General features: G+C 40.1%; 1 protein-coding gene across 12 annotated transcripts in view; it reads left to right on the forward strand.

The window, feature by feature from the left end:
* SLIT3 (slit guidance ligand 3) overlaps nucleotides 1-24,019 on the forward strand; it is a 512,478-nt gene that overhangs the window by 253,071 nt on the left and 235,388 nt on the right. For all 12 annotated transcript variants that reach the window (XM_083798318.1, XM_083798310.1, XM_083798313.1 and 9 more), the window contains one exon: nucleotides 7,718-7,789. In XM_083798318.1, coding sequence (XP_083654444.1) covers nucleotides 7,718-7,789 — 72 coding nt within the window. The remainder of the gene's footprint in view (nucleotides 1-7,717; nucleotides 7,790-24,019) is intronic.

Here is a 24,019-nt window from a genome sequence, read left to right on the forward strand (position 1 = left end):
CATGTAAAATTATGAAAGTATTTACTAACTTTATAAGGAATAATCTGGTAGATTTAATTTTCTGGGTTTGTTTTGGGTGCGTTGACTGCCAAAGGTAGCACTGTGTCTAATTTAGTGAAACTGAGGGCTTTTGTTCATCTGAAGTGACAGGGCTTTTTTTAAACCTCTTGCAAAGAGTACACAAATGTGTGTTCTCTGTTCTCATAAGCATTTAGAAAAAAAAAAAAAAGCACTTTACTGAGAGACTCCTGTAATCTCATTAGGACAGTAGTCATGAACCTGTCCAAATCCCCAAGTCCGTGCAGGTTGGAGCTGTTGAAGAGTTTTTATTAACAGATGGCTTTTAATTTGGTCTTGGAGAAGGAGAAAGGTTTTGCTAAAATAATTATCTACCACTGAGGTCTTTTTCTTCCTTGACTGCTTATCTAACACCCTTTCCCTGTCTTCAGGCTCAGCCTATATTCAGTGTCCTGCTCTAAATGTCTGTGCACGTCTATGTGACTTGGGTTAATGAGACTTTGTGAAGCTCTGAGTGCACATTGCATTACCGAAGGGTAGAGTTACCATCTATCACCTCTCAGTAAAACCTGATCAACAAAGAAATCCTGGTGTTTGTCTTCTGCAAGCTTAGCAATAGTGCATGACTGTGTGAAAGCGCTGAGTACTGGTTTAGTTGGAGTCTTTGAGCTAAATTCCCTCCCTTAAAACAAACAAAACTAAGCCAGAAAGAGTTCCTCAACAGTTTCCCAGAGCATGAATTGATGTTTAGCTGTATTGTGCAGCAAAAGCATAATCACCTTGAATTGCTCAGGGTGCAAAACATATGTAGGACCAGCTCTTGTTTTGCAGAACTCGGATGCTGTCAACATCTACACTTTTACTGCAGGAGTAGCAGGAAGATATTTTTTTCCCTTTAGAAAATCAGCAGTGATGCCACGTTTCCAGCGAGTAATGCTGTACAATACTGCTGTACAATACTGCTGTTCTTAAGCTCTTGCCTTGTAGCCCACCGGCAACAAAGCTTATCCATTTTTCTTTTTAGACAGAGAGCTATAACTGCTACTTTATGATAGGTAAATACCATCTTTTACAGTGAACATCCTGAATGAGAGAAGTTGTGGCTTCACGGAGTGCATGAGGCCCCTCCTGAGTATGGAGGTGCTGTTGTGAGTGTCAGGCTTGCCGCAGCTTGTTCCTATTGCTGTTGGAGGGAGGCATTTTGTCTATGCTTTTCCCACCTGGAAGATGATAAATATCTTGAATATGTCTTGCATATTTACAAGGCTCAAAGTAATTCAATTGTCCTCAGCAGTGGAGTCAGTTATTTGTTAATCCAGCTATAGAACAGGAAAAACCCTAATATTGAACAGCTTTGCAAATACTAGGACAATAGCTCCAAGACAGGAATAACAGTTAGCTGTTGAAAGTATTAGATAGTATCTTAACCATTAAAAAGCTGCCACACAACTTTGGCAGAGCAGAAAAAAATCTTTTTCTCTTTTTCGCTGTAAGTGAAATACCGATTTAACGCGATACAGACAGAGGCTTATTAAAAGTTGTGGTTGAACAGATGTGCAGAGTCTGTGCTGATCTGATTTCCAAGTCTGCACTCTTGAGCTCGTGCGTACTGGTACTTATACCTCTAAGCACGTTTGCCACACACGGAGTTCGCACCCATTTCTTGTGTACCTGGTGATCACTTTTGTGACTCTGCCTTCTTAACACACACTTTTAAAGCACAGCAACCTTGCAAGTGCATGCTTAGTACAAAGAAGACAAATCTGCATCCTTTTCCACTGTTTCCTGAGAATGAGTGACCGGAGCTGGGTAGGAGGATGTGTGGGCATCTGTACTACAGCCATTCTGCTGCTGGTTTTATGGTGCTGGTCATGCTGAGCTAGAGGCTGAGCAGGGCTTGAGACATTGCAGGTTGTTGTGGATTGTAATAGAAACTCTGGGAGAAGACAAAGCTTCCCTGGGAATGGTGCACCTTTAGCCAAAAGAATAAGTCTCTGCCCGTAATCATGTTCTGTGCTGGCATTGTTACAGCAACATTGTTTCCCCTATGGATTTCCCTTTTGATTTCATGTGTTACCCCGTTTTGTCTTGCAGACTCTTGCCTTAGTATGCATTGGTCCCTTTGCCCTCTCTTTTCACCCTCTGGAAGCTATCTTCCATCTGACTCTTGCTATATGAAAAAGCTGACTTGCTTATCTCTTACTATGTGTTATTGAAGAGATATCTATTCTCTTTAGATTATGATCTCTAATTTTTCCCTGTCTGTGGCTCTTTAACTCTGTAATTGGGTTATTTAATTCAGAAAAACGTAGGATCGAGTTGGTGTATAACATGCTGTATGAATTAAAATTATTTCTAACGAGACAAATTGCAGTCACCAGTTTGTATTAAGAACGTGTCCTTTTGCAGAGTAATTTTGCCTGCCTTTAGCCTGGTTGAAGGTAGGTTGAAGAATAGTCCCTAACCTTTAATACTGCAGAAAATCTCAAGAGCATCTATTTTATTTTATTTTGGTAAATGCATAAGACTGAAGTTCTTTTAGCCCAGAAATGCTGTTTGGTGGCAGGATGTGAGCAAGGTACCAGTATGAATTAACTAATTCTCATTCTTCTCAGCCGCATGTGCTGTAACTGGAGTGAACCTAGTGTGCAAAGTATTTATTTCTTAGCACTGGTGGTAGCCATCGCACTTTCTTAAAACCAGCACCCAGACCTTTCCATTGTTTGCTTAGCAAAATAAAACTAAACAACATAAACTTCCCAGTAGTACCATGTCAGGAAGTGATTGCGGGAAGCAACTGGTTAATTTGCAGTCTCCGGCTGTATACAGTTGAATCAATCACTGCTTGTCATATATTTTTCTATCAGCCACTGTAAGAGAGTTGTGTGAGAGTTCTCTGTGGTTATTCCAGAGGCACAGTAGAATTCTGCATAAGCTAGAAGGTATTTGAAGGAATCGTGTTAGTTAGACCAGATTTTCCCTTCTTTTTAGTGAACTTTGGTTCCACGTGTAATGGTTAATTGAGTTTCCTGTTTTATTCTGCAATCAACATACAATGATATGCTGGGAAAGATACACACTAGGCTGTGAGCATTTGCTCACAGTTTTTTTTACGTCTTCTCATTCAACTCCTGTGACATTCAAGGGAAGTTCCGTTCTTGAACGGATAACGGTGAACAATGATTTCTCCTTCAGCCTGTTTGAGCAGGAGAAATAATAAGAGTGGCGTTCAAGCACAAGAAGTATTTCCCAGACAAGCTGCTTTTCAGGCTGTCCTTCATTTAAAAAAGTGTTTTGAACTTCAGAATCTGTACACCAAAAAAGATGTGGAAAATAACTGGTAAATACACGAACGGAGATATATATATATATATATATATTTCCTCCTTGAAAAGGTAGACAACATAAGCAAAATGCTATCGATTTTGATTTACTTATGCTACATCTAATTTTCAGTACCATCGTAGCTTTGGAAGTTGTGTTGAAGTAGCTATTTTAATGTTTTCGATCAGTAGTCCCAATGAAGACTCCATGTTCCAATTAACTGATTTAAGTTCTGTTAAGTTTGCAAATTAAAAAGCAAAGGGGAGGGGGGTGTAATGTATTGTATGGCTGCGTTAAACAGTTGACATTTCACTTAGGATGCAACAGCTAGCAGTAAAGCAGGAAGCTAAAAAACATTTGTAGCGAAGACTACAGAGGCACTTAGAAAACGTCAGCAGTTTGGATGTTTTTCCTTTCCAATCCTTTTGTCAATAAGGCTCTTGCAAGTCACATCTGAAGATCAGCAAAACAACATTATACTTGCAGAGGGAGTTAATCTCTGTCCAAAGCATTTTAGTTGAATTAAAATAAAAACTAAAAAATCCATTGACTTGCGCCAACTCCTGCCTGGGTTTGGGTTAGACTAACGTGTGGCGTGCCGTGCAGTGAGGGCAGGAGAGCAACAGCTGCTGCAGCTGTTAGCTCGCCACCTCCGGGCTATGGACACATGCAGTCCGATCATGAAAGTCTCCGTGGCCCCATTTGCCCACCTGTGTGCTGCGAGCGCTGTTCCTTGGGGGCCATCCCTGCAGCCTTCTGGCTGTGCAAGCTGTTGGCTGCACCAGACCAGCATCATCCCCTGCTGGGTTCTCACCCAGCGGCTTCCTCCGTGATCTGTTACCGCAGCCTTGGCCAGCAGTGTCCATCGGACAGGACAGCTGTGGGAGGGAGCAGGGGCTGCTTCCCAAAAGAGCCGGGGCCTTAGTGAGGAGTGGCTGCTTCCAGAACCTCTCGGCCATCCACACCTCTTGACAGTTGTGTGGCAGGTTGAACTGGATGAAACTTGCCTCTGGTTATTAAAATCCACAGAAGAATAATTAAATTTGAACACATTTGTTTGGCTCAATGTTGTCTATACTTACCAGGAAGCAAATACAGGTGTTTCTGTTGTGGCTGAAGGGAAGTACCAATGCCCAAGGAGAGATTTTTATGAATCAAGGGCAAGTTTTCTTTCCCAAACCACCTGGTCATCGACACTTTTGGAGAACTGTGCACACTCAGACAAGTCTTTAGCTGAGGACAGTAACCATACATCACTAAATAGCTCTATCTTTCTTCCCCTTGGTTACCTACAAATGCATCACAAGGGATTGGGCTTGCTGCTTCCTGTATAAGTAGGACCTTTACAAACAATGACATGCTAACACAGCTTGTGTTTAGGTCAACTGCTTTTGTTCAGTGCTCTCTCTATTATTGTCTATTAAAACAAGGATTTGGGGAATTGAATGTTTCTCTAAAGCTGGATTTTTTCAGCACATTTCCTCCTGAAGGATCCATCATGCATCAGGGCATGGAATTCATCTTCTGTTATGAATACATGTGGCTTAAAACCTTTGTCTAAGAAATACGAAATACATTAGCTATCATTTATTTTTCTACAGATTCATTGTTTATTTTTTCTAGAATATCACAATTCTTTACTGTCTGTTTGTTTTGTGTTTTGTTTTGCTTTGGGGTTTGTGGCCTCAGGTTAGTTTATCTGTTTTTCTGCAGTTACTATTAATAACCAATGTTTATTTTACATACTGTCAGGGACAGCTTCCCATTATGTCTGTTATGAGAAGCAGGGAATGAAAACCTGGAGCTCTCTGATAAACTGTGTGGACAAGTTGCTCATTACAGCCCTCTACTCCCAGCAAATTTTGTGAAGTGCATGGGCTGAGCCTGGTGGAGTTTGCTTGCTTATGAAAAATGCTCAACAGGAGTTCGGCACATGGCTAGGAAGCGAGGAACGATTTTCCTAACTCTCCCAAAAAGGCGTGATCGTAATGGTGAGAAGGCAGTTATGGAAAATGAAGCATGCAGCTGTGAATTTTCTTCTGTGCTGCAGCACTAATACCATGCAGGTTGTCAGTTGTTCAGACCGCTAGAGATATTTATGAAATCGGTACACGATACTAGAGATTTAGAGAGGCGGTATTGTTAGCTAGAGAGTGCCTAAATGGAAAATAAAATTAATGCAATTTATGAGAAGATTGTCAGAGAAAATCAATCAATTTCCTACAATCTCCTGTTTTTGCCTTACTGCAGGGGAGATCGGAGCATAAGGAGAAAGCAGAAAGCAGTGATATAAATTGGCCCTTTCAGACCATAATAATATTAGAAAAAATACTTTACTTTTATTTTTTAAATTTATTTTTAAACCTGACTTGAAATAATGCACAATAACTACTGGACATATGTAACTTGAGGTGTTGGTGGGTTTGATTTATTTTATTTCATTTTGCGCTTCTACTTTTTCAATCCCTTTCTCCTTGAGGTCGCGTGGCTTTTTTGCCATCAGTTCTTGCTAATTTTTTGCCCTCCCGAGCAATTTTGTCACACTTTCACTATTGGCTCAAGTTCTGCTGTGCCTCACTGTCACACCTAAGTGACTCCTTGTCCCGAAATCCATCTTCAGCATAAGATTTCCTTCTTACGGGTCTGAAAGGCACTTTTCTTACTACTCCTCTGCCTTCGGGTTGCCTGATCATTTGTCTGGGTTGAAGGTCTGTCTTTAAAGAACTAATATTTTGTTGCTGGCAAAAGAAAGGGGAGGTGAAGGAAGGGTCAGGGTGTGGATCAGTGTTAAACAAATTGTGAAGGTCACAAAGAATTTTAATCTGGCTTGAAAAAGAGACTTGTATCCAGCAGCACATTTTTGTTTGTGATAGCCTGAATGAACAATTGTGGCTACTTTGAGAATTTGGTGTAGACTGCATGACTGGTATAAATTGAATTAGTCTCATGACAAGGACATAGTCTCCTTTTTTTCTATCTGCCTGATGGAAAACAGAAGAAAGCCCTGTGTGACACGTCTTGACCTGCAGTGTCAATGTGGGCTTTTGTGACAGGCTCTGATTTCTGGCCTTTCATTTGATCAAGCCAATTTGGTGGAGGCTAGAAAGGAGGCTTGCTGCAACATAAAATGTACTTACAGCAAGGAGTATCTGGTGGCCAGTACAGATGACTGCCTTTCAGTCTTAATAACCATTAGAAAGCCAGGCTTTCTTTCTGAAATAGGGGCAAAGTCTTGGGTTTGTATGACAAAGTGACACAATCACACCAATTAATGTGCTCTGTAACACCCTGTACTGGGGTATCACCTTTCTCTCTCCTTTCCTCCAGCCATCCCTGTGCCCTTCGTTTCCTCCTTTTGCTTATTTCTTCCATTTTTCTCTCCTCACCTTCTGCTTTCTTTTCATCTTTCTACCCTTAGTGCTTCCCCCCACTTTGTACCGAGAACCAAAGTGAAATCTCTCCTTGTCTTCCATGCCGATGGTGCTCCAGCAGAGAAATCACTGGGAGCACTCCTTTTCCTTAGCGTGATGACATCCCAGCTCTCTGGTTTTGTGCCTGGTTCCTTCCCAGTGCCTGCTCCCCTCCCCCTGTTGTCTCTGGTAGGGGTTGCACAACGGGAAAATTGCGGATGATATATTTATAGTGCATCAAAGAAAGGGAAAAGCAACTGAATGCAGCTTAAGTAACAGAACGCCACAACCTGCGGGGCTTCTTGCTCCACCTGCACTCACCGTGTGGATGTAATGGTTGAACCTGAAACGTTTTGTAGCATTTAAAGTACCACAAAGACATTCTGAATTGCTGTTTTTTAAACAAGGTTTAAAGTTCTGCTCTTCCCACTGACACAATGCAGTGTTTGTTTGTTTTTAATGCATTGTACCTAGATCTTTTTTTTTCCCATAAGTTTACAAAACAATCTAGGTAATAATTGTCATGGTTTTCTTGAATATTAATTTCAAATAAGAGGATATAATCTGAGAATGTGTCGCCCAGTGTTTTTACAGCTCATAAACAGTAGTGTGGTGAGAAACATTTGCATTTACACTATGGGGTTGCAATTTTGAGGCGTAAGATTTATCTGCAGGTACTGTGGCAGTGTGTCACGGCATTGTGCCTGTGTCATGCCCACATTTCGGTGATGTTTTCTGCAAGCTCTGGCATTTGTATCTCAGACTCTGGTGGTTTTGTTTGGACAGTCATTTTAGCTCATGCCACAGACCTCTAAGGAGACAACGAAAATTTAACGTATGTGTGGTGTAACAAATTCAGAAACATCTACTTTTCTAAGAATGTTTTGTTCCATTACATCATGTACATTTGAGAAATGTGTTCTTTTTGTTAACATAATTTATTTTTTTTCTGTTCCTTTTTCCAGAGACCTCAGTGAAAACCAGATAAAAGGAATTCCTAGAAAGGCCTTTCGAGGAATCATAGATGTGAAGAACTTGTAAGTAACCACTTCATTAATATATGTGGTAAAGAAAATTATCCCTTTGTGGTGAAGAAAATCATCCCTAGGTTACCTCTGGCAGTTACTATTCAAGTACAATGTGGTCAACTCTGCAACACAAAAGGGAGCAGTGGACCCTGCTGTGAACAGCAGGCTGTCATCAACGGCCCCGTGCACTACTTTGGTCCACATGTACACTGTGCAACACACCTGGAGAAGTTTTGAGCAAATAAAAAGTACACTTAAAGGCTTTACCTCTCCCTGCTTTGTTGCTTCAAAATCCAGTGAAATCATGATCCAAACCTTGAAGCATTGCCTTTTGGGGGATGAAATTGAGATATTTCGCTTAGCTAAAATTTGACAGTCTTTTGAAAATTAATGTTTTTTTAAAAGCAATTAAAGGAAGAAAAATGGGTTTTGCTGTTTGTGTTAATGAAGCTTGTCTGTCTTAGATTGGCCTTTGCCATTTTATAAAATCTAGTTATAAAAATGTGTATAGAAAGACACTCGGTTCTGTATTTCCAGGGTTGTTTATTTTATGTAGCAGAAATGCATTTGTGCACATCCATGCACAAACACACCGTTGCATTTCACCAGTGAATACAATGTGGATTGCAAAAGGAGATAACAGCCAGCAAGCTGGCAGAAAAAAAACAGAATTTCCTGAGCAAGCTGTCAGCCACGCTCAGAGCCACTGGTATTAGCAGAGTTACCTCACCAATAGCTCAGGTGGAATCTCAAACATAAAATACAGTAAGGGTAGTGTAAATAGTGTGGATTTTTTTTACTTTACTTAGCATAAAAATCAGCTGAAGGGGATGTAAAAAGAAACACATCTATGAACAGCCTTGCAACATACTCCCCTCTCCTCCCCTCTCCTCCCCTCTCTCTTCCCCAACGAACCTCATAAGTTCCCAGACTAAACTTTTTCTACAGGCAGGACAGAAACTGTTAAGGGCGGTCAGCATGACTCAGAGCATCACCACATCTGCATCCCAGCACCAAGCGCAATTCTTGCACTTTCTCTGTAATAATGCAATAATGCTTTATTGCAAGAGTTGTCACATCACTGAGTAGTGCAAGGGAAACAGTGCTACAAGACAAAAGCTGCACCTTACCTCCCCCAGGCTGGGAAAAATAGGCACAAGAGCAATGCTGTGAGATGCTCCCTGCTTTCTCTGAGCCCTCTGCAAGGTTCCCTTGGACACTTTGGCATAAAGAGAATGTGAAGACTTCTACGTGTCATGTAGCATTAACAGCTGTTTCTGCAGGCATTTGGCATGCTAAGCTTGTGATTCGTCAATGGTTTGTTACTTCCTTCTATTCAACAGTGAGTTTAGCTTTTCAGGCATGGAGGCTTTTTTTCCTGAATGCCATACTGAGAAAGCACCTCTTAAGGAAGTACATTACATTCATCTAAACCTGGGCTTTTATGTTCCCCTTAAGTGGAAGACTGTTAGAGGACCTGTGTGAACAGGTCTAGTTCTTAAGACAGGAAAAAAGAGTGAAAACTCCGGAGAATATAGCTTATAGAGGGGAGAAGTTTGTGGGTTTTAGACAAAAGCACAATGCTTTTGTCATGTTAGAGTGAACTTTACTTACTCTGTGTAATCTAGAGGAACAATAGATGGTGCTTTTTTTCAGAAAATCTAACTTTCCCAGCCATAATTCACTGTTAGTTGTCTAACTTCATTTAAAATAGCAAAGTTTGCATTCAGAGTTGATTTACGCCTCTCTGGTGAGCTGTCAGAAAAATCACAGGTGTTCTTTGATTTATGCAGCCAGCCTCAACACAGAAGGAATCAGGGTCTCACCTTTGCATGAGCTGATATCAAGGGATGGCTGGCTGGAGTACTTACACAGACTCTATAAATGTCAGGATCTAAAGCTTTAATAAAAATTGTGACTGTCAAGTTAGGCAGTACCTATTATTTTGCTGTAAAAGGCACAGTATCAGAAGGGCTTCCTTGCAGTCACTCTTTCCACCTTTCAGGAATACCGATGTTATCCCAGAGACAAAATAATTCTGGCTAGAAGCCACCTCTGGAGGTCATCTAGTTCAACCTCAAGCTCCGTAGGAGCACAGAGCCCAGTGCTCTAATTAACAGATCTGCTTATTTCAGCCACGAGTCCTGATTATTGTTTAGGCACATGGCAGGAGAAGCAGACTTTTCACTAAGATCTGTGGACACTCCTTGCTAATGAACACATGAATTTTATGTCCAGGGTGGTTCGTTATGATGACTGTTACTTCCAGTCAAAGACCAGTGGCCTACGAGTTGCTGAGAAAAAATGGGACAAAGTCTTGCTGTTGGAAACACACTAAAATTTCTGCAGCGATAACTGAGGGTGTGATGCAAGTTGAACAAAGTTAATATTTAAAGCCTTAAGCAGAAAGCTTAAACATGCCAGTTCCCATTCTCAGCCTGGCTTTGGCAGCCAACATGCTCCCTCCAGAGTCACAGAAATGACCATGCCAATGAGCACGAGTGTTTGAGCACCTAGAGGAAGAAAATGAGTCTCTGCTTTTCAGTGCCATTCAGCTGTTCAAACACCTGCACTGCTAATCTCCTGGTGGCTCTCTGTCTTATATGCACTAATGTGATAGCAGCAGGCTTGGCTGTTTCTGTGGTTATCAATTTGCAGATTTATTGTACTGGTTCAGAGTTCTTTCAGCCTATAAAGCACGTTTTTGAGGGATCTTTGAGACTTAGACACAAGAAACAGTTATATGTTCCCTCATACTCCTCAACCTTTTCTAATTTATCTTTAGAACTCATGTAGGAAAAGGCTGGCATTGAATTATCTCTGTTTTCATGGCATAACATTTACAATGGCCTCAAATTCTTCCAGTTTAAAAAAAAAAACTCTAAGTTCCATGGAAAAAAATAATACCTCTGTAGGTTTTATGATAGGAACACGCAGTTGATAGATCACTTTAAAGACTCCCAATTAACACTGTTTTTAACATCAGCTTGGAAAGGTTCCCTTCATGAAAAATTGTAGAACGGTTGATGCAGGAGACTAAGTCAGGGCACAAATTCTCTTTGGATACAGGCTCGGAAATACGCAGTGCAAGGGCTTAGTAAGAATTAGAGCAGGTGCTGTGGGCAAACTCAGTGAGAACAACCCTACCTCGGCATGGCCGTAGCAGCAAGCACAAAAGGAGTATAGTGGTGTAAACTGACTGACTACGTGCTGCATTGCTGGGGAAGGACAGCAAGATGTTGGGGATCGCTGTCTAGCACCAGGACTGCAGAACTGGCCAATACAGTTTTGGCCATTTAGGAAAAATTAAACATTAAGATGTTAGGAAAGGAAAAAAGTAAGAGTTAGAGAAAGCAGTGTTTTGGGATATTTTTCACCACGCCTTTCTTTTTGAACAGTGAAAGCTTTTTATCTGTTACTCTCTTAGCAGAGCAGGGAGCTCAGGAAAATGGTCTCACATTAGGGCTATGCTAAAGAAGAGCTTTTAAATGTCATGGAGGCCAATGTTTTGCACAAGACAAGAGACAAAGCTGAGGCTGGCGAAATGGGGATTTAAAACTCCCAAGGGGGAGATGTTTAGTTGTGTGAATTATTTTCATATGAAATGTCTTCTGCTGTTTGACTGTGAAATGCAGAGGAAGAATCTGCTCAGAGAAAGAAAAATCTAGTGAGTTTATTTCTAATTAAAATGTAGAAACAATTATATGGCTTTTAGAAAGTCTCAGGAAATGTCCATTATGAATAGTGCATTTATATAGGAATCTGGCATGAATTGACACTTTGCAAGTATTGTAGAATAGATGCCGAAATGCTGCTCACCGGTCGGATAAAGGGTTGAACAAGCAAGGGCAAGAGAGAGCCAGTTTGCAGTGCACACCTGTACTCAATTGCTCTTACAGAACAGGAAATGTTTCTTGCAGGAATCTAGCCCCAAGTAAAAACACTTATTTCAAGAATTAAAGAATATAGATTTGGGTCTTGTTGAGCTTTGGGCGAACTCAGTACTGTCAGCAGTGGTCTTCCATCATAAAAATATATAGAGTCGCTGCTTGGATTTCTGCACGTTTCCCCTGCTTGTTTCACGTCTTGGTATCCAGCTGAGTGTTTCTTTGCTGAGGCATTCCTGAAATTTGTGTTGAATTCGGCCTGCCCAGTCCACTTTGCTGAGGGCAGGCCAATTCCCAGAATAGGGATATGCAGAGGGTGAGTCAAACAAAGATCCTGTACTAGCAGAAGCATTCTGTGAAGATGCTGCCTGTGCATACTGGCAGTGAGCTCCCAGGTTTTCCTCTCACTGCTCTCTTCAGCGCTGTGAAGCTGACCATAAGCAGTCGAGCTGCATGGGGATCACAAAGCATTGCAGAAACATGGTTCTTGCAGCCATGATGATGTCGTGGCTTGTGGTGTTGTAGGGATCACTCCTCCATAAGAAATGCGCAGGACAGATCTGGACACCTTGCTGCCCTGTGTCCTTTTGCTGTCTCCTGGCAGAATTTTGGTCCTTTCTTTTGCAGCATTGCAGTAAGGAAAATCAATAGGTTTACCAGCAAGCAGAGAACTCTCTGAATTAAAATGGCAACACTCTGGCTGTGTTTCCCTAAGCCTTTGCTCCTTTGCCCCTCATTCTGATCTTGCACCTTTCAGACTGAAGGAAAAGCTACTTCCGTAAACAGTGCGAGTGCAGGCAAACATCTCGGACAGGCAGAGTGCCCTGACACGCTGTCAGCACCTCTCTCTGTGCAGCCTCCAAGAACCACACCAAGGAGCAAATGCTGATGACGGGGCCGGGTGGTAAGAGCTGGCCCGTATCCGTACCGGTACAGGGCTCACCCTGTGTTGCGCAAGGTCCTCTCCTTCACACCAGTGTCTCCCTGCCACGGAAACGGAGTGATTGAGTGAAAGGAAAACACACATAGGTGTGCGGTGTGGTTGCTTGGAGAGCAACGGTGCAGCTCAGTGAAGGGGGAGTCAGGCTGATGGTAAATGCCACACAGAGCTAGAGCCACCTTCAGTTATGCAGTTACTGATACATATGCGTTGGGGTTTGTTTGTGTCATTTCTTGTTCTTGAGACACTAGAACTCAGTGCTGCATATATCTGTCTTCTGTCTTTTTCCTATTATAGGCTTTTACTGAAAGATAGAATTCTGTAGCATTAGGATGCAGAAAAACACAAGCTGACAGGTTTATCTGCCATGATAATACGGGCCCATTGCACGTGTCCAAATATTTTGCAGCCATACATAGGATAATAGCTCATATTACTGCACCCATATGCCACTTTCCACATATCCTGGGGCCACTTGGGAAATTGTGGGTAATGTTCTGCTCTATAGCCCTAAAGGTTCCCTTGGAGGAAGAAATTCGACATTTAGTGTGTTTAAAATATGCAGATATATGTCAGTATATCTGTAACATTTACCACTTCTGTAAGTCGGTACGTGTTTATCTTCTGAGTAGTTACATTATCTGTCCAACATAAAAAAATAGAGTTATATAAGTAGTACAAAATATATTTGTGACTATTGGTTTCAGTTTCTTATTTGCTAAATGGCTTTTCTTGGAAGATACCCTCACTTTTTCTGCATGCACCTGCTATTAGCATTGATCCACATTACAGAAATTAAACATCTAGATTGCACATTCAGGTTTTGGAAAAAGCTGATTTTGCCCTTTACATTGAAAGGTATTTTGCATTCACCTACACAAAACAAAAATGTTCCTATGTCATTTTTTTATCCATTGCAACTCATCACTGCAGAGCATATTTTTAATATTCAACATTCAGCTATAGAATAGGAATAATAAAATATACCTGTCAAATTAATTAAAATGATGAATAAGCCCAAGGAAATGATGATTGATATGTGTGCAGCCATTTCACTAGCAGAAACAAAATGATTGTGAATTATTTACTGTATGCAAATATTTAGTATATCTCAGTGAAAGGTTGTACTAGAAACTTGTAATAGAAACTACTTAGGCTGGGTTCTCGAAGGAAACTATTATCCTGAGCCCTCTGAAATTCCTGGCTTAGATTTCTTGACATTTGCGTACAGTCTTCAGTTTTACTGTTGCTTTTGCAATAACAACAACAACAAAAAAAAAGTAGGAAGACAAAAAGTTGGTGAGATTTTCCACTCGTTTGGTGTAAAATCTGGAATAAATCTACTGAAGTCCGTGCTTGACCTTAAGTAAAAGCAATGAATGGCTGGAGGAAAATCAGTTACTGCATGGTGGCTTGTGCATTTGCTTATGTATCTTTCAGTAGCCTGAACAATAGGTGTCAGTACATGATGATGTGCGTAAAAGGCACAGTATATTTTTAATATCAATAAATTCAAATTTTAAAAACATATATTTGTATAATGGAACAGATTTCACATTGTTTTGATCTCAGCTGGTGTTTTAAAGTGTTTTCAGAGCTGGCAAAAGAGTTCAGAGGTAATGAAACCAAGTCAGATATTTGGAAATACTTGCTAGAGACAAACATCTTGCAGTCTTTAGCAGGTGAAAAGATGAAGAAAAAATATGTTAATAATTAAAAGTTTGTTAATAATTTTCCCCCTCCTTGTTTGTAAATTCACACTGTGCTCCTTCACGGTGTACTCCTTTCTATCTCCTGTAATTAGTATTCACTGTGATAGTGACTGTAAAGAATTCAAGAGATATCTCTGTGGCCTTCACGTTTGCTTTCCTGGAAATTCTATTGTAATGCAGTATTATTATAACTTTAACGTGTTACCAACTTTCCGCTTTCTATGGAGAAACATCACCTGTGGTGTAAGTTAATTTTATAAATATATTAGTTTGAGTCTTTGCCATCTGTTCTACCTCATATAAACTCAAACTGCATGTATTCCACAATTACCTCATTAAAAAGATATGATTGATTGAAATGCACATGCATGTTCCTGACACAATGCAGAATGCATTCAAGGTGAGATATACAAAACCAAGCACAAAGTCTGAGTTGTAAGTGGACAATTTGCAATAATGGTGTTTATTTCCTTATATCTTCACTTGGTTTCATGCAGAGGGCCAGCACGCCAAGCACACAGAACTTCATTGCCTTATTGGCCTCTGAAGAGTCATGCCCCGCTGTTGCAGAGACTGACTATGGCTGCATATCATAATTTTGCTTGGGGAACTGCTGCTAGCTATACAGCCTGAGGACAGTTTGGCACAGATGATGCTTTCTTTCCTCTTTTCTAGTTTATTCAGTTCTGAATCATTAACCTTTAAAATCTACCTTTCTAAATAACCTCTCTTCTCCTATCTTTTAGTAAAACTTGGAGGCAAAATGCAAGAAAATCTGAAGGCTGTGCAGCCCGACTTCTGGCAGGCAGGGAGATGTAGGGAGGAATTGCATTTTTTGCATTGGTCCCCAGCTGAAGGTGTATTACTGCTTGCCCTGTCCCTTTTACAGCCTGAGCATCATAGCTGCCTCGGAATAGTGCCTCCTGAACAGCCATGCTCTCTGTCAGGTTATCATGATGGTCAAGCAATGTTACGTTTTCCAAGTGTCATTACAATCCTGACACTTCTGCATGCATCTCTTTTTGCATTGTAAGGAGCCATCGTTATTCAAATTTCCTCTTGGGAATAAAGTTTTGTGGGATTTTTCCACTGTCTGCTGGTGCTAAAAGGTGCCAGTTCAGCAGTAATCTTGCTAGCTGGTGAGCTAATTTCAAACTTGATAGAACATTTTTATGAATGCTCTGCAGCACTGTTGTGTCAGCTCTTCACCTGGCGAGCTGCAGGGATTGGTCCAGCTTGCAGGATTGTCCTATGTTTTATGAGAGGGGTTGCCAAAGAGAACACTTCTGGCTTTCTGTGTTCCCAAACAACCTGGGATGGTCCCAAGTGCATAAGGGCAAAATAGCAAAACTGTACACAGACTAATAAGCTGCAAATTCTGCAACACGTGATAAATACTGGAAAACTCCAGAACTATTTCATGAAGTATTTAAATGTTTGCTGTATTTGCTAGTACGATTAGACCATACTCACATTCTTTAAAACACATCTTAGTTTATTTAATCCCCTTTCCCATGCCCCTAGCTAATAAATAAAACACCAGGTGGACTAGCCAGCACAGAATGATCTTAAATCTGTTGAATGTGCTAAACTACCATTTGTACCTCACTTGAGATTGATTTCACAGATTTGAAAACACACCACTGATGTGTTTTAAATTAAAACACCTGCATTAAGTAGAGTGGCTGTCTGCTCTGTTCTCCTGTCCCATTGCATTTCAGGGCGTATTTGTTTTGTGGATGCCCGTGGTTGTGGGCTCGGCCAGCCACGAGGGACCTGTCACCAACAACTCATTAAAAGCCAAACCATCACTCCTGAGAAACACATTTCCTCACTGTAAAGGTTGCTTTCCCCTGAGTAAAATGTCAGGTAAATAAAAGCTGAAATACCTCTTAAGTGTGCTCTACCAATAAAATAGAAGTACATAATCCAACAGTGCGTAGTAGTCTAGGATATGTGTGTTGGTAGCATTTAGTATGGTGACATTTAATATTTTTCAAATCTTTAATATTTTGATGAGAATCAGAGCTGAATACATCCATGATAAGGCTATACATAATTTTGATTCACTCAACTTTTGCATTCAGTATGTCCACTGTAATTTTCAGTATCAATTTTCAGACAAACCATAGATTTAAAAATATTTATTGCAGACTTAAGCGTAAATACCAATTTTATTTTATATTCTTATTTTCAGGAAATGCATTTTAAACGTCATTTAAAGGCTGCACTTTCCTTGTTCATATGGTAAAAACCTAACCCTGCTGACAAGAAAGACAAAGCGTACCCCACAGGCCTAAGCTGCCCCTTCCATCTCCTTCATATTCAGTTCTGATCTTTCCTATGCTTTTTATTTTGCATGATTTATTGCCTTCTCCTGCCTAAGAGGGCTTCTTCTGCAGATTAGTAATGCAGCTCTCTAAGGTGACCATTGGTGGGGGCTTCAGAGGGATTCAGAGACCCGCCAGGAAACCAGCGCCTCTGCCCAGTGATGGGAGCAGATCGCACAGGAGGCTGGAAAGGTTTAGCACTTGTGTCTGAGAAGCCCAGGCTTGACGGTGACTTTTAAAATTTGTAGTGAGTTTTCTTTTTGATTAAGGGGAAAACAGTTAAAAAAAAAATATTTCAGGAATCTAGAGATTGAAATTGTATGCAATTATTTTGCTTAAATGTCACATCTGCGTGAATTTTTAAATGAGGCCACAAGCTCCATGTCCCCAGCTTGGCGAGGGAAGACCTCACCGCTGGGTTTGAGTGAGGTCCCTTATCTGGTGTTTGAGATCAACTATGTAAAGTTACTGTGACCACTGATATTTCCAGGGATTACTTACCTGCTTACATATTTTGCTGAGCTCTGCTCAGTGCTTTCTGGGCTAATTATTTGTTATCCTAATGAAGCATAGATAAATTTTGATGCAGCACCCATGCTGCAGCAATGCTTTTGTATGGAGAATAATGAATAGCATATTTGGCCCTTTTCTGGTTTAATAGTCTTACAAAAGTCTCTTTGACTGAAACGTGTTCCAGAAAATACCATGATTTAAAAATGGGCTATGTGGTATTCTTACTGTCCTTTTGATAAAAAACTTGATTAAAATGGGATGTGACATCAGCTGAAAAAAGTATGAAAATCAAATTTTCTTTATTTTTTACTTTTTTAGGTGAACCTATGCCTACAGTTTATCTTTGGATAATTTATGCTGTCTTTGTGCCATACCTTAATTTTGAATACATTTGGTGAAAATTTCCTGTTGCATTCATCTAAGATTGTCAAAGGAGCTTTTATTCTGAAAAAAAAATAGTACTGGTTTTAATTATAATTCTAAATAGCTTCATAACCACTGTGAACTCTGAATTTACATCATTTTTATGATAGCCACACCATTCCAGGTTTATTGATTTTGTCATTTGCTTCATTACATTTAATGCAAACCTTTTGTATGGAATTATTCTGGTGCTGAGCTGGGCACAGAGGGGTCAGCGTGTGTAGTCTCTAGCCAAAACAGCATAGCAATATCATTTCAGGGCAGACTCCACGAATAAATACGGGTTGTAAATACCAGCAGAATAAAGTTTGCCTTCTCCCCTCGACCTTTCCAGTTGGACAAAATTAAGCCAGAACGTGAGGCATCTTTCCCCTCCACACACCCCGCTGGGTTTCAGCAGGACTCTGCAGCAGCGCAGGGCATGTCCCCAGTGCTGAGGGTCTGGAGGGGGGCTTGTGGCAGGGTGCAGGCGCCGCGCAGCCCCTACAGTGCCGCCGTCTGCTGGGACTTGTCTGGCACGAGCAGCCCTGTGCAAAATGGGGAATTTGCCTCTAGCAAAGGGGCCTACAGGGAGTGCTGACCTGCTGCCTCCAAGAAGTTTTGAAGAGCCAGTGTGCTTTTTGGGTTTCAAGGCTGAGATACCACAGGTTTCTGCCATCTCAAGCTGTTTTACCATTTCATTGGGATTAAGTTTTGATTTTTTCATCTTGTAAATAGGCAGCAGTGTTTTTGGATTTGTTGCTGGATTTTATTCACCTTTTGGGGTGAATAAAACTCCTTTAATTCTTCATGCTGCATCACTTTTCTGGATAACACAATTGTTATTTTTTAAATTTATTTCTTCAAAAAAAAAAAAGTGATGAGTAAAACAGTCCAAAACAGGTAGGTAGATGAATTAGTAGGAGTTTTTTTCCATGAGGTGATGACTTAGGTGCAAAAGTTAATTTCAGTAATTGATTGGGGAACTAGATTTCTTGCCCTGTTCTTCCTTGACCACAGAATAAGATGGATGTTCCCCCCTTCCTGACCCCACCTTAGAAAGGCTGCTCCTTGCCTATTGTCAGCGCTCAGTTCAGCCGCAGCTTTCTGTGTGAGAGCAGAACTGGACATTCAAAACAACAGCAAAGCCTGTCTAGTTTCTTGCCACGTTCAAAGCCCAGAAGGGAAAGATTATGTTTCTCATTCAGTGATTCCGTCTGTTGTATGGCTTCACTGTAGTGCAGTTGGGTGGCTCCATGAGATAAAGTGACCACAGGAAAACAAAGCTACTTGCTATTCAGTTCAATCTGAAATTGTTATGTCCTGAAAACATTTTGGAGGAGAAAAAAAAATGTAATGGCATAATTGTATTTTACAGTCTTTTAATCATAAACGGGTTTTATATGAACATATGTTCACCATGTTTATACAGCAAGTGGTATTATACAGTTCTTTTATGCAACTAACTTGCTGCATCACTCAAAAATTTCCTCTGAAGAAGCTGAGATCATGTAAATCACACAAGGATATTAAGAAGATCCAGTGAAGGATTCTTCTTTTCTTTTATTTAAAAAAGTAATGTTTGTGTTTGGGATCTGCAATGTTTACTTCCAATGTAAAAGGAGGATCTAATTCTAAGTGAAGCACAGAGGAAATCCTCAGACACTCAAATATTTGTTATGAGATTAATAAAAATAATGTAATGGTGATGATCTAGGTGTAAATCTGATAGTAGCATTAACAAAATACATCTGAGGTTGGCAATGATAAAAATCCTTTTGTTTAAGACCAGATGACATAAGGTGAAAGCAAGATAGTGGCATTGGAAAGGGCTGTTAGATGACGGTCTCATTTGTACAGCTGATTTCTGCTTCAGAATATCATTTTCCTCCACTTTTTTTCCTACCAAAAGCCTGCGGGATCTAATTTTGCTTTTGTTTACCCTTTGGTAGTCCCATAAATGTCACAGAAACAAATGAGAGAATTCTATCTTCGTGTGGAAGTAAACTCTGCTCCAGTCCTTTGTATTTTTCTAAAGCTCTTTTTCGAGGTATTTTTTCCAAATCATTGAACAAAGGTACAGTAACGCTGTGATAATATTCGTGCACAGCTTGTCCCAGGTGCTATTTTCACACTTAGAATTCTTCTTCCTTTCTCTTGTTTTACTGGAAAAGGCGAGGATTTCTTAATCCTTCTTTTGAAGTGGTCAAGTGGTCAAGATTATTTCACTGTATAATTTTGGCTCAATATCCTGTGAGTCAGAAGTTGCTTATAAGACAGTTGTGATATGATGATACTAGAACACGAAATTATTACTTTCCCCTAAAAAAGAAGCCATAAATTAATTCTTATTTAAACAGGTAACCTGATGTGCCTGGATAGAGCTGTGACGTGGTGCCCAAGACTTGCTAAAGCAAATGGTTTGCAGAGATTCCTGTAAGCAGTTCTTGCTGCATTTCCAGGTGTATGATACATCCAATCTACTGCTCAGCACAGCAAAACATTGCTTTTTGGTAACATTAAAAACTGCTTGCCCTGACGTGGGAAAGGGACCCTTCTGCTTTTGAACATTTGTATTTGAACAAAGTTGAATTCTTCTTTCTGCTTTCTTTTGTGGCCTCTTAGTAGCCCCATACACACGTTTTACCCTCAGACCTGCTTTACTTTGTATTTAATTGATATGGTTAAGCTCAGCTCTTATGCAGCAGCACCTATGGGTTACTTCCTGCTTTTAAAACTGGACTTGCAAGGAAGATGACTGCAGCAGGGAGGTTGAGTTGGTTGCCTGAAGAACAGGGCTAGCAGTTGCCCGAACTGTTTTGCTGGGGGTTTGCTGGTGGTGGGGTGTTGGGGAGGGTTGGGCTGTTTGTTTTCTGTTTGCTTTCTAGCTCTTTGCTCTGAACTCTTGGCTTTTCAAAGATGTGGCTCTCATGCTTCTCGTGGAGCAGCTGGAAAGCATAATTAAGGGTTAATGCTCAGGCACGGGGAGGTGGGGGGGTAGGCAGCGAGCTCTTGTCAATGAGTTAGGCAAGCTGCACTCTCAGCAGAATGACTGAGAAGGATGGGAGAAATGTGCTGTGAAGCCAAGGTTGCGCAGGTATCCTCTTTGCCTACTTACAAAAGATTTGTTGCTTTGATTGCAAGGGAGAAAACTTGGGCTTTTCTCTGCCCATTTTGTTGAAGTGCTTTCACATTTCAATATGAGTTAGATGTTTGAGATTTTGTTTAAAGGGTCAGCTAAGGTAACTGGTATGCTCTTTTCATCCAAAATTGCTGCCTAATCTTGGGAGTAAAGGTTTTCTTGCACAAGACTTCCTTTTTGTTATGGCAATCCTGGCAGAGGAAGCAGCTGTCTATGCTATGAATAGATTTATGGATTAATGTCAGGAAAAAAATAATAATAAAAAACCACCACTTAGCAAGAAAGTTTCAAAGCCATATGGATTAAGTTGAGTTTTAAGAGTCTCTGTTAATGGCTTCAGTTTTGTTAGGATTGTAGAATCATTATTCAGAGGCTAATAAGTAAATGTGAATGAACAGTTTAGACATGTAGCCATTTATTTTTAAGAAATCACAATGTCTAAAATGACCTGGAGGTTGGTGTTATTATTTTTGAATAGACATATTTTTCTTCAGAAAATAAAAACTAAGATATCTGCAAACAAAAATATTGAAGTCTATATCTTCTAGGGATTCTATATAAAAGCCTGCATCTGCAATATTTCCTGTTGAAGTAAGGTATAAGTAAGCTATAAAAATTAGCTGACCATATTTCTAATAATAAACCATCTCTTTCTTTCTCTCTTTTTTTCCGTCTTAAATTAGGAATATAGTTAGTTATTTCATGATGCTGTTTTTACCAGTTTTGGATGGAATGGAATAATTCTTTCACATTTGTGCTCACTAAAAATCCTGCTTTTATATTTAAATGCTGACTTTTAAGTTAACTTACTAGAGCCTCTGGCAAGTCAGAATAAAGCCCTTTGGAGGCGACCTATCATCCTGTTTTGGCAGTGCATGCTGTCTTGGAGATTGTGGTTATCCCTTGGTACTGGGATTTCAAAACCACAAAGTTTCAGATCCAGGGTCAAGTTATTCCAACAGTTAATCTCACCTAGCTAATAATGATCCAGAAGGAAAGATAAAAGAAAGACTTCGTTACCCAGCTATTTTTAAGTTCCCTCCAAGAACCAAGTTTACACGTTGATATTGGGTACCAATAGGGTTTTTGATGATATTCTTACTTCCAAGTACTGCAGTTCAGTAAAGCATTACTGCTGTTATACATTTTGCCTATATGTTTATAAATTTACTGTGTGACAGTAGGCACGTTATCAATAATTACCCATTGCAGTAAGTGACATTCAGCATGTCTGATATAAACTCACCCTATTCTATCCTTTGTGTTAGTACTTTACATGTCCTGAGGCCAGAGAGGCATATTTTAATTTAGAAATTATGTAGGTAAGTGGAACTGGAAGCAGCACATTCAGTTCCTGAAATTTTATAAAACCTCTTTGTGCCGCTGACAGCTGTGCATCTGCAGGGCGGGTGAATAAAAGTATTAAAGAGTGAGGCACTCCAGTACTACAGCGATCATATAAATGCCAAAAAATAGATGAATACCATTTGCTTTTGTGAATTAAATAAAATAGTCCTACAGTTTCACGTAGGAGGAAAGAAACGCTCCGTGGTGAATATGTGGAAGACTTGTCACATATGCTCTGTGCCCTGTTCCTGCATCATATATGGTAGTTCCACACTGATTTGGTAAAACATTGTTCAGAAAGTTAAAGATCTGCTTACAAAAACTGTACGTAGTGATCCAAACATATTGGATGCTTATGGTTTGTATGGATATTCAAATAGGAACATTTGTTCCAAAATGCTTGTAAACATAAATCTGCAGGATGGATTGCTGTCCTTACCCTGGGTGATACACATTTCAAAGATGACATAAATTTGGCTGGTTTGAAAACAATAAAACAAAATGGCTTTATTTTTGGCAACTGTGATACAGTTTGCTGTGTATTTCTGTAGCACTTCTCAAAGTATTTCAAACTTGATTTGATTGTTAGGTCCTGAGATGAGCAAGAACAACAATATTTTTGGTTTCCATTTAATATATTAGGTCCTTTATTTGTTTTCCATTCCTAACATCTTCTCTGGGTTTCCTTTTGATTGACTTTTCTTTAAAATTCTTTTTTTTTTTTTCTTTCTAGAAATTAGTTATTTTTTCCGAACTCTTCTTGTTCTGTATATGCCCTGTTAACTCTTTGAGGCTATTGTAATGTGCAGGCAAAGTCACTGTGGTGTCTGTGTAGGTGAGTTTCACAAGTGCTCCAAATTTGGTGTAGATTTGGGCAGAGGGGTGGATGGCAGAAGAGGACACAAGCCACAGAGGAACAGGTTGTGTGACACCTTCTTAAAAAGTGTCATGGGATGATTAACTTGAGCCTGGATAAACTACCAGAGGAAGGTGGATGGATCTTCAAATGCACATGTAACTGCCCAATGAACATTTCATTTCTTTGGTTGAGCTTGGTCAGTGCTGTTAAGGAGGAGTCACCTTTAGGCTAGCCTGGTCAGGACTCATGCAGACAGAAATGAGGTTTCCTCCCCCACAGACTTCACCATGTAACAGACAGGGCAAGACAACGCAATGCTCACATCTGAATCAAAAAGTTCTGCATTTGGAGAAGAAAGTTCAGCAGTTAAAGCTGAGTGAATTAGAATTTCTCATCTAAACTTGCCCATATGTTTATCCAGTATTGATTACAAGTCAGCCGCAGGTCTGACTTGCGAAATGAGGTACAGTGCTAAGAAATGACAGTGAGGAAGGCACTTAAAAACCAAGGATAAGGAAGTTGCATGTGCAGCAAAGCAAATGCCAGAGAAAAAATCTCAAATATATTTATAGTATCCATTGCTGGCAGTGCTTTATACCTTAAGACTTAAGAGTAGAGTTATATGATGTACTTGAATCTTCTTCCTCTTTTTCAGCAGGCATGAGATGTGCCAGAGTAAGCTGTAATCAGAGTAAGGAGTCAGAATTTGGAGCTCCATGTGGACCTCAGCCATTTAGGAGCACTTGCAAGTAACAACCCAAATCTCTAACTTTGCTAATACCCAGACAGGTAGGCAGTGAACAAGAGAAAGCTGTAGCTAAGCCAGGTGGCTGCTTGTCTTAATGTAATTGAAAACTTATTTTTCATTGGTTACTTTTAGTGGCCTACAACATTGGTTATTTTTAGTGGCCTTTATTTATTAGAATAAAGTTCATGTCTCAAAAGCAGACTTGCTGCTGTCTGGTTAATATAAAAAGGAAGACTGGTAGAGGCATAAAAAAGGGGTAAAAAACAGCCTGGAAGCAGACCACCCCACATGCTCTTCATCATCTGAAGTACCACTTACTTATCCTAAAATCAAAGCCTACACCAGTATTAAAGGTGAAA

The sequence above is a fragment of the Anser anser genome, assembly GCF_964211835.1.
Source record: "Anser anser genome assembly, chromosome: 14".
Lineage (NCBI taxonomy): Eukaryota > Metazoa > Chordata > Aves > Anseriformes > Anatidae > Anser > Anser anser.